The 10,780-nt window shown below is 37.4% G+C and overlaps 2 protein-coding genes across 2 annotated transcripts; both read left to right on the top strand.

Moving 5' to 3' along the window:
• The first annotated feature begins 205 nt into the window (after positions 1-205).
• LOC121805852 (protein CHUP1, chloroplastic-like) lies at positions 206-4,663 on the top strand. Its single transcript, XM_042205867.1, has 9 exons — positions 206-857; positions 975-1,051; positions 1,132-1,890; positions 1,973-3,286; positions 3,368-3,499; positions 3,661-3,842; positions 3,978-4,089; positions 4,211-4,354; positions 4,443-4,663. Exons 1-9 carry the CDS (start codon positions 752-754, stop codon positions 4,536-4,538), a joined length of 2,922 nt encoding a protein of 973 aa, XP_042061801.1. The 5' UTR covers positions 206-751; the 3' UTR covers positions 4,539-4,663.
• Positions 4,664-6,949: 2,286 nt separating this feature from the next.
• On the top strand, positions 6,950-9,536 carry LOC121805853 (coiled-coil domain-containing protein 130-like). Its single transcript, XM_042205869.1, has 6 exons — positions 6,950-7,035; positions 7,501-7,563; positions 7,654-7,733; positions 8,405-8,513; positions 8,598-8,757; positions 8,845-9,536. The coding sequence occupies exons 1-6, from the start codon at positions 7,033-7,035 to the stop codon at positions 9,345-9,347; spliced, it is 918 nt and encodes a 305-aa protein (XP_042061803.1). The 5' UTR covers positions 6,950-7,032; the 3' UTR covers positions 9,348-9,536.
• The last annotated feature ends 1,244 nt before the right edge of the window (positions 9,537-10,780 follow it).

Below are 10,780 nucleotides of genomic sequence, written 5' to 3' on the forward strand. Positions count from 1 at the left end.
TTCTACCTTTCTCAAATTTAACTCCTCTGTTTTCGTTTTCCAACCATATGCTATTTTTAACATATTTCTGTTTAGTGTAATTAAAAAAATAATTATTGCATAAATACAAACATGAAACCATACTATTACTCTGTAACTTTAAATGCCTCCTTTTTTTTATGGCATTCCAATAACAAGACAAAATTGGACAAAAAGACTTCATTTTTAGTTGCACTAACCACGATTGCTCAAAGAAGCTGAAGCAACATTAATACAAGTCGCATAATTCTTGTCAAGTTTACCTCTTTCATTTACTGTTGCCAATATCAGTCCATAAATCTATGTCAATTGTCATCTTTGTTTTTTTTAGTTATTTGCTGGTTAGCGAGTCAGACCCACCACCTGTTTGTAGAATTGCAATCCTCTTGGAGGATAACTGCCAATTGGCCACTCGAAAATTGGTGGCTCCTGTAGCTCCTACTCCACAGACTCTGTTGAATATTTCTATTTATCAGAAACTTTGTTTGCAAGCAAGTTTCTCGTTTTTTTCTTATTTTCTGTGAAGATAATGCTCTTGAGTAATAAAAATAATTTCTTGTACTATCATTTGACATCCTAGGAAAGAAGAAAACTTTTTCCTTGTGATTGTATGGATTATTGGATTGAAGCATGAGATATGGGGTTGAAGGGAGATGAGGGAAAGCCTTCTTGAGGCACTGTTTTTATTATTCTATGCGTGGAAAGCACAGTATTCTCCTTCAACAATACCTACATGATTGTCAGGTTAGGCTTTGTTGTTGCTGCTATTGCAGCAATTGCAGTTAAGCAGGCTAGTAACAAGAACTCGAGGCCACCGGGTAATTCAAAGAAACGCGAAGGTATATGCTTATTGTATTGTAATGAATCAAAAGCAGCTTCATTTGTGTAGGCTTGTTGTGATTTTGCATGCTTAATTTGTATCATTCACTTCGAAATTTGGTTGCTTTGTTGAGCAGTAGAAAATGATGAAGCATGGAATGAAAGGGAGGAAGAGAAGGAGCATGCTGTGTATTCAGATAGGGATTTCAAAGAGGTGGTTACAGATACATATCTACATGTGATTGGTTTCATGGATTTGTTGATGTAAATTTGAAGATGTTTGAAACTTTGTAGGGCGAAGAGGAAGAGGAAGAGGATAAAGAAGAGGTCAAGTTGATCAACAGCATCATAAATCCTGCTCTAAGCAGCCTTCCTGATTTTGAGGATGAGTATTTGCCAGAATTTGATAGCCTTTTGTCTGGAGAGATTGATTTTCCATTGCCTACTGATAAGTATGACACAGCCGCGAATCTCAAAGCAGAGAAAGACAGGGTTTACGAGAGTGAGATGGCGAATAATGCAAGCGAGCTGGAGAGACTGCGTGATTTGGTTAAAGAGTTGGAAGAGAGAGAGGTGAAGCTCGAAGGGGAGCTGCTAGAGTACTACGGACTCAAGGAGCAAGAGTCGAGCATCGCTGAACTGCAGAAACAGCTTAAGATCAAGACAGTGGAGATTGACATGCTCAACATAACCATAAACTCTTTGCAGGCTGAAAGGAAGAAACTCCAAGAGGAGCTGTCGCAGGGAGTCGCTGCTCGGAAAGAGCTTGATACAGCGAGGAGGAAGATAAAGGAACTGCAGAAGCAGATTCAGCTTGAAGCCAACCAGACTAAAGGCCAACTCTTGTTGCTGAAGCAGCAAGTTAGTGGGCTTCAAAGCAAAGAGCAGGAAAGTGCAGAACTCGACAAGAAGCTTAAAGCCGTCAAGGAGTTGGAGGTTGAGGTGATGGAGCTTAAGAGGAAGAACAAAGAACTGCAGTATGAAAAGAGGGAACTGATAGTTAAGCTGGATTCTGCTGAATCCCAAGTTAGAACTCTTTCGAACATTACTGAGGTAATTTTTTTTACACATCATATTTGTACAAGCATATTTTGCTGGCAGATTCTTGATATGATCTAGTTTTGTGCTGCTTCAGACAGAAATGGTTGCCAAGGTGAGAGAAGAGGTCAATGAAATGAAGCATGCAAACGAGGATCTCGTCAAGCAAGTTGAGGGACTTCAAATGAACAGATTCAGTGAAGTTGAAGAGCTTGTGTATCTTCGTTGGGTGAACGCCTGCCTAAGGTTTGAGCTGCGCAACTACCAAACGCCCTCCGGGAAAGTGTCAGCTCGCGATCTTAGTAAAAGTTTGAGCCCAAGATCCCAAGAGAAGGCTAAACAGCTCATGTTGGAGTATGCAGGATCAGAGCGTGGAGGAGGGGACACAGATATGGAGAGCAACTTCGACAATACCTCTGTTGACAGTGAGGATTTTGATAATATGTCTGTTGATAGTTCCACGAGCAGATTCAGCAGTCTTAGCAAGAAGCCTAGTTTGATGCAGAAGCTGAAGAGGTGGGGAAAGAGAGACGACTCAAGTGCTCTCTCCTCTCCTGCTCGATCTTTTGCAGGAGGATCACCAGCCAGGACCCTCAAACCTAAAGGCCCCCTAGAAGCTCTGATGCTAAGAAATGCAGGAGATGGCATTGCCATCACTAGCTTTGGAACTGGAGAGAATGATGAGTTCAATTCCCCTGAAACTCCAAAATTGCCTCCTGGTGATTCACTCAACAATGTAGCGTCATCTTTCCATTTGATGTCCAAATCAGTCGAAGGCGTTCTAGATGAGAAGTATCCTGCATACAAAGACCGGCATAAGCTCGCATTGGAGAGAGAGAAACATATCAAGGAGAAAGCTCAGCAAGCAAGAGCTGTGAAATTTGGTGACCCTTTGAGGGTGGATGGTAAATCTGTTTCTCTGCCCCCAAAACTTGCTCTTATAAAAGAGAAACCTATTATCTCTGCAAGCGCAAATGACCCGTCCAGTGAGAGCAAAGCTTATTCTCCAATAATCAGCAAAATGCAGCTTGTAGAGATTGAGAAACGCGCTCCAAGGACTCCTCGACCACCCCCCAAGTCGTCAGGAGGTGCTTCAGGTGACACTAACACGAGTGCTCCAAGCCGAGTGCCAGGAGGGCCGCCTCCACCACCTCCCCCTCCGGGTGCACCTCCGCCTCCACCCCCACCAGGCGGGCCTCCTCGCCCTCCGCCTCCACCGGGAAGTCTTACCCGAGGGGGTGCAGGTGGTGATAAAGTTCACCGGGCTCCTGAACTTGTCGAGTTCTACCAGTCATTGATGAAACGGGAGGCGAAGAATACGAACGCCTTGATCTCTACATCATCAAACACCTCTGAAGCAAGAAGCAACATGATTGGAGAGATTGAGAACAGATCATCCTTCCTGCTAGCTGTATGCTAAAACTCCAACTTCTTTCTTTCAGTAGTAATATCAAAACTAACAATGCAACAAATCTCGAAATCTTGCAAACAGGTTAAAGCTGATGTGGAAACCCAAGGTGAATTTGTCCAGTCATTGGCTTCTGAAGTCAGAGCAGCTTCTTTTACAAACGTAGATGATTTGCTGGCATTCGTAAACTGGCTAGACGAGGAGCTCTCCTTCTTGGTAAATTGCTCTGTTCATAATTGGGAAATCATAAATGGATTGCGCTCGGAAATTATTTGTCTTTGATGATAGTTGTAATCTGATCATGTTACAAGTACATGAGTCGCGTATTATTAGAAAAGATGTTGTTAATGAATCTTTTGTGCTCGCTTCTGTGCTAGGTTGATGAGCGCGCAGTCCTCAAGCACTTTGACTGGCCAGAGGGGAAAGCAGATGCATTAAGAGAGGCAGCATTCGAGTATCAGGACCTCAGGAAACTGGAGAGCCTCGTTACAACATTCACTGATGATGAGAATCTTCCTTGTGATGCTGCTCTGAAGAAGATGTATAAGTTGCTCGAAAAGTAAGTTCTCTCTAGCAAGACACTCTCGGATAATTGGATTACTTAAATCAGTTCAAATGGTCGACGGGACTCTAGAAAAAACATTAGCCTTTCAAACTTATTTTGCTGATTTTTTGTAACTTCTCTCTCTCATAGAGTGGAGAATGGTGTCTATGCCTTGCTACGAACACGAGACATGGCCGTTTCCCGGTATAAAGAATTTGGCATTCCAGTGGAGTGGCTTCTTGATTCTGGAGTAGTAGGCAAGGTAATTTACATCCCAAAACTGAACCAAAATTGGGCTTAAACATGCAACCATCAGTTATAAATTCAAGTTCATTATCATGCTTTTCATGATAAATGACACAAATTAACATTCATGTATGCAGATCAAGCTTTCGTCTGTTCAACTAGCGCGAAAATACATGAAGCGTGTTGCAACAGAGCTCGATGCAATGAATGAACCGGAGAAGGAACCTAACAAGGAATTCTTACTCCTACAAGGTGTCCGGTTTGCCTTCAGAGTGCATCAGGTATACAAATTTTTAAATGCTGGTGAAAAATAAAAAGAGTCGGAAAATAAGGAATTCGAGCTCATGACCTTTTGAATAATTGTTTCAGTTTGCGGGAGGGTTCGATGCAGAGAGCATGAAGGCTTTTGAAGAGCTGAGAAGCCGTGCTAATACTGCTACAGCGGATAATAAACAAGAAGAATGAATTTATTTTTGTTTTATGGAGTATATATATTCTTTTTGTATGTCCTCATTATAGTTGTACATTTTTATCATCTGTAAGAACAATTTCTTTTACTTAGATCAGTTATATAAAAAAAATTATAACTATACCCTTTCTGCTTCCTACCTTGTTTCGTCTTTAGATGAAAAAATTAAAAATAATCTAAAGTTAAGGATTTAGACATTTAGTAATGATATTATGTGAACTAGATTAAAATGAACTTCTTTCAAAAAGTTAGCCAGCTCATCACGTGATGCACACACGCCAATATAAATATTATTAATTGTAGTATGTGCTCCTAATATTTTTGACCAGACAAAATTAATTAAACCAATAATCATAAGCTATCTAAATTAAGAAAACACCCCATTAATTTTCCCATGTCACAACTACTCATCTTTCTAAAAATTTCATTCATCGTTACATACTTACATACATAACGGCGGTTAAAATGCCCATAAAACATTATTCATCAAATTCCAAATATATGCATTACAATGTCTATCGACCATAAATTAACAAAACTAAAAGAAATATCAAAATGTATCTTATATATAAACTTTGAATTCTAAGCTTATTTCTCATCATCATACAAATGTACAACACTTTGACGATTCCAAATAATTCAAGTATATATTGTGACTACCAAGAATTAATTTGGTAGCATATCACACTAACAATGTAACCATACCGAATATCTTCAAGCTCGAGCTAATTAATGGTGCAGCGGGTTGGGACCGGTCGGTACCAATCGCTTCTCGACCCCATAACGTGGGTCGATTTTGCCTCTGTCACCCGGGGGTTGTCCTTCCCGCGGGTGGCGTTTGAGGAATGGAGTGAAATCAAATTTGTGGCTAGCTAGTGCTCTCCGATGAGATAGCGATCCGGGCGCTGGCATGGGCGTCTCGAGGTGGTGGAATTCATGAGAGAGAAGCAAGAAGAGGAAGAGGGAGAAGGAAAGGGAGTATAAAAGGAGATGGATTTTCATGATCATAATAATGTAGAGAGTGTAGTTGGTGAAGGAGGAGAAGGGTTTGAAGAGGAAGCATGGAGCAATGGAATAAGGAGAATAATGAGGGGAAATTTTGTATAGAATTTTTCAACGGTTGACAGCTTGAATCTTATGGAAAATAGGGTGGGAATTTATAGGTTTTTTGTACTTGCTTACATTACATGTGAGAATTAATTAAGCTAGTTTATAGTGTAATTTAATGAGGAATAGAGAGAATTTGGGGGGTGGGGGCGGGGCAGTTTTCAATAAATGTTGCTTAGAATTCAAGAAAGTTGAAACAAGGTATTAATTATAGATGTTATTGTCAACTCCTGAATTATATTCTCTGTGATTAATTATGTTTTAGAATTCAATGTTACTATTCATATCTTGAAAGTAGGGAGTATGTATGGTAGTCAAATTCACTTTTTGTGAGGAAATAAATTAAAAAATTGCTTCGCTAGCTAGGCTCTCGGTCAAATCCCATTAAATAAATTAGGAAACGAGAATCCAAGGTTACAGAAATTAATGTCACGATATGTATATTAAGCTTAATTATTTCATAAAATGATTAAGTGCATAATTATTTCATGTTAATAGTATTTTATAAGATAGGTATGCACCTAATTTTATAACACTAAGATTTTATGTGCCGACAAGTATGATTGACATATTTCATAGACCAATAAATGGATGAACAGTTTGAGAAAGGTGAAGAAAAATCATTATCATTATTGGAAGAAAAAGAAAAAGGTGAAGGTGAAGTTTGACGAAGAAGAATAACAACATGAAGAATATTGATGGTCATATCTCTCTCACACACACACACACACACACAATCTCTCTAGATCATTCTTTAGATTATAATTATAATGTATGATCATAAAAGACCACAAAGAAGAAAAAATCATGAAAAGTTGGCGATTACGTTTGTGCGTATGCCATTGGCCCCCTAAAATTCTTAATAATATTAATTTTTGCCAACTTTCCCACCTCAATTATGAGGTGGATAATTCTTGCAACCTATAATAAAATTAACACGTGAGTTTATGTCATTCATCGTTATTAACTCATTAATTTTAAAAATCGATTCAAACTTGTCAAAACTTTTTGAGAGAATATCAAATGGGTCATGGGTGTGAGATGTTATATATAAAACTTAAAATTTTACTTTATACATAAAACACAAATAACGCATCATTTTGAATTTCAATAAAACATAAAATAAAAGGAATGGGTTGGGCTTTTGAATATTATTGGTAAATTGAAGGCCCATTGCTATTGAACATTATGAAAATCCTTGTCCGATTAGAGCTAATGGGCCTGCCGCCAAAACGAGCGAAGTCCAAAATTATAATACGACGCCGTAAACCGAATTTACTACCTGTAATATAAAGTTCTAGGAGAGGAAAAATCCTTGATTCACAATTTTAAAGGCTCGGCGGTAATCATCAAATTCATTGCGCAAGACAACCAAATCGCAATATGGTATGGAATACTCTCTCTGTTGCTTTTCTCACATATGATTTTTGACGGGTTAGGCTTTGAAGCTGTTTTGTGATCGATTCATGAATTTAACTATCATTTTACGGGAATCGGGAACGCATTTGATTGTTCTATGCAAAATTGAGCCTGTTTGGATGATTGGAAGATTGTATTTATTATACGGGATCAGCTGCAGTTCTTAATTTCTTTTACAATGATTCTAGTTAGGTCTTCGACATCTAACGTATTTTTTGAGCCTTGAAATTCAATTGTTCGTATATTCATAAGAAAGGTGATTTTTTGTTTTCCCCTTGGGTAAAACAGAGTATTATGTAGAGGATGGGGCATCTTCACATTTTAGGTTTAATCAATGTATTGTAAAAATTTCTTAATTGGTGCTTCATACTTTTTTATTGTAATGAAAAGTTTGTTTTTCGAGTTATTAATTGTGTATTTTTGTTCCTGCAGTCGACGCTTGCAGCAGCTCGGGCTGATAACTTTTACTACCCACCGGAATGGGAGCCAAAGAAGGTGTGTTTCTGCTTTAACTTCCTCACTTGCATTATTACAAGGATTGTGTTTGTTAATATGCTAAGAATATGTTGTTGCATTTGTTTGCAGGGTGGGTTGAACAAGTTCAATGGTCAGCATGCTTTAAGGGAGAGAGCAAGAAAAATAGATCAAGGCATCTTGATTATAAGGTACTGAACCATGCTAGATTATATTTAGTGAACCTCTGTTGACCCCTTGACTGTCAAATGTGAAAAGCATGTTTACTGGATTCGGGGTGCTTTACTGACAGAGGGATGTGATGTTAAGATTAGGATTAGATATGGCTTTGACAATATGTGTTAGTAATGTAAGTTGTGATTGAATGCCCAGTCTAGTTTGAATCAGTAATATGACAATAAGTCTTTTGGACAATGGACACCAGGTTATATGCTGCTATCATTGCTTCTCCAAAGAACATGTTTTAAACTTATATATATATTCATGAATATTTTGAGCAATAATGATTTTTTGATACTCCATATCTGATTATTTTTCTTCATGATTTCTGACTGCTATTCTGGTAATAGGGAGGATATTTTGAGTTAATCCCAGTATGTAGTCTAGTATTAACAAACAAAAGGCATGGTTTCCTTCAAATTCCTGTGATGAGAATTTGATGAGAAAAATAATTTGGCTGCCGAGTGTTATGGTTATCATGACTGTTTGTAGAACAATTCAACAAATGATCATAGTTACTTGCTGAAGGAGCACCAGGCGTTTGTACTTTGTGAAGATAATGCTGATTTATACTCCATAAGCTAATGCCTCTTTATATTTTGAGATTTGAATACATGTTTATCATTTGCCTTAATTTTCACAGGTTTGAGATGCCTTATAATATTTGGTGTGGTGGCTGTGAGTCTATGATTGCAAAGGGTGTAAGGTTCAATTCAGAGAAAAAGCAAGTGGGGAATTACTACTCTACGAAGGTATTTTGTTTGCCTCGAACTGGATACTGAACTCATTCATAAATTTATCAGCTCAGCTGGTTACAAATACCTTCTTTTCTGCAGATATGGAGCTTTAGTATGAAGGCACCTTGCTGCAAACATGAGATTGTTATTCAAACTGATCCACAAAATTGCGCTTATGTGATTATGAGTGGAGCCAGACAAAAGGTTGAGGAATATGATGCCGAAGATGCTGAGACCTTGGCACTCCCTGTAGATGATGGTGAGTGTTGCATATGTATACAAACAAATGCACCTAGATTCTTTATTTTGTTCCCCTTAAACTAATCTTTACATTCATTTGTTTCAGATAAGAGTAAACTTGCGGATCCATTTAAGCGGCTTGAACACCAGGAAGGAGATATGAAGAAGAAGAAAGAAGCTGAGCCTGTATTGGTACGCCTGCAGCGAATATCAGACTCCAGGCATTTAGATGATTATGCATTGAACAAATCGCTGCGGGCGAGGCTTAGGAATCAGAAGAAAAGGGTAGCTGAAGAAGAAGCTAGCGCTAGGAAATCAGGATTTGGGTTAAGACTTCTCCCAAGTTCCGAAGAGGATGCAGCATCTGCTAAGGGTATTAATTTTGCTACAAAGTTTGAGAAGAATAGAAAAGACAAGAGAGCGCTAATTCAAGCTGCCTCGATATTTTCTGGATCATCTTCTTCTGCCTCTGATAAAAGACGTTTGGAGCTAGAAGCTATGAGGAGAAAAATAAATGCCACCACTGCATCAAAGTTGTTAGCTGGAGGAGTCAAACCATCGTCATGGGCTCGTCATTCTGCCCCATCGCGAAAATCCATGAGATCCTAAGGTGATAAACAACTATCTCGCCTGTAACCATTGGTATATAAGTAACTCGCCATTTGCTAATTTGCAATCCCAGTTTGTTAATAAGTATTGTGTATCACCAATGAGCCTAAGCTTCTTTGACCTTTCAACCACATTTTGTTTGTATTTTTGTATTTTATAAATTGCAATGAGCCCGAATTTGCGGTTAAATATCTTCGTTTTTGGAACTTTTAATGACTTCAAAGTGTAATGATCCGAAATACAGTATGTAATTACAAGTTATTGAGACTGTAAAATGAAGTGGAAAACAAAAGAGAAGTGTATGAAATATGAAATAAAAAAAGGAAAAGGGAATAAAAAGCTAAGTGAAGTGTCAAAACTGAAAAAAACAAGAATAGGCTACCGGCAGAGAATGAGGCTCGGCAATGATGGTAATTATCCAAAACTTTGAATTATAATATAATCCGTTGATAGCTGTTCTTTGTGTCGTGAAAGAGGAAGTCATGTTATTTGAATCTTAAATTTCGTTGCTTATACATAAAAGTACTACTCTGTTTTGGACTTCATTTAGGAATGTCTATTAAGAGAGAGAATAATATGGAAGAGACTCTCTTTTATATTATTCTCTCTCTGACTTTATTTTTGCTGCGCTTTAACTATTTATTTTGATTTTTCCAAAACACGTGTGAAAAACGAAAAGAGTCATCTTAAATGGGATAGAGGGAGTACTACTTTTCTTTATCCTACTCATTTTGTCAGCGGAAAAAGTAAGAGACAAAATGAGTGGATAAAGAAAAGTACACAAATGACCTCTATGGCTTGGGGTGCTTATGTCTAAAAGTCAATGAAAAAATATGTAAAGAGGACCAAAAAAGTACAATAATGGACAACAAATGATATTTTGAATTAGGATCGTATACGTGCAAATGGCAAAGTTATGTAGTAGTTATTCATTATCTTTATCTTAGTTATAACACTCCTACTAGAATTCTACATAACTTATTCCTATGCACTATATAGATTTGTAACAATGTTGCATATAATTACTAGTACTACTATTTATTTCACTGTCACAATTATGGAAAAAGGACCCTCCAAGAAATTAATTATGGCTGATGTACATAGCAAAATTACCAAAAGCATGTACTCCTAATCAATAAAAATAAAGATATTTCCTTAAATTCTTACAAAACAGAAAATGCACCCCTTTTTCAAAAGAATAGTGATAAATTAACAAAAATTGTATATACAAAATTGGACATTTTAGGTATTTTACATTCACAATAGTTTATACATTACATATTTACCCTTTTTTTATGACTATTTAGGGAAGATTGAGTTTCTAAGTTTAATAACTGCACATTTAGGAAAGATAATTCATTCTATCATAAAGCTACTTAATTATAGCTAAATCAAAACTAAAAGATAAATTTATCACATTCTTCACCATACAT

The sequence above is a fragment of the Salvia splendens genome, chromosome 5, assembly GCF_004379255.2.
Source record: "Salvia splendens isolate huo1 chromosome 5, SspV2, whole genome shotgun sequence".
Classification (NCBI taxonomy): Eukaryota; Viridiplantae; Streptophyta; class Magnoliopsida; order Lamiales; family Lamiaceae; genus Salvia; species Salvia splendens.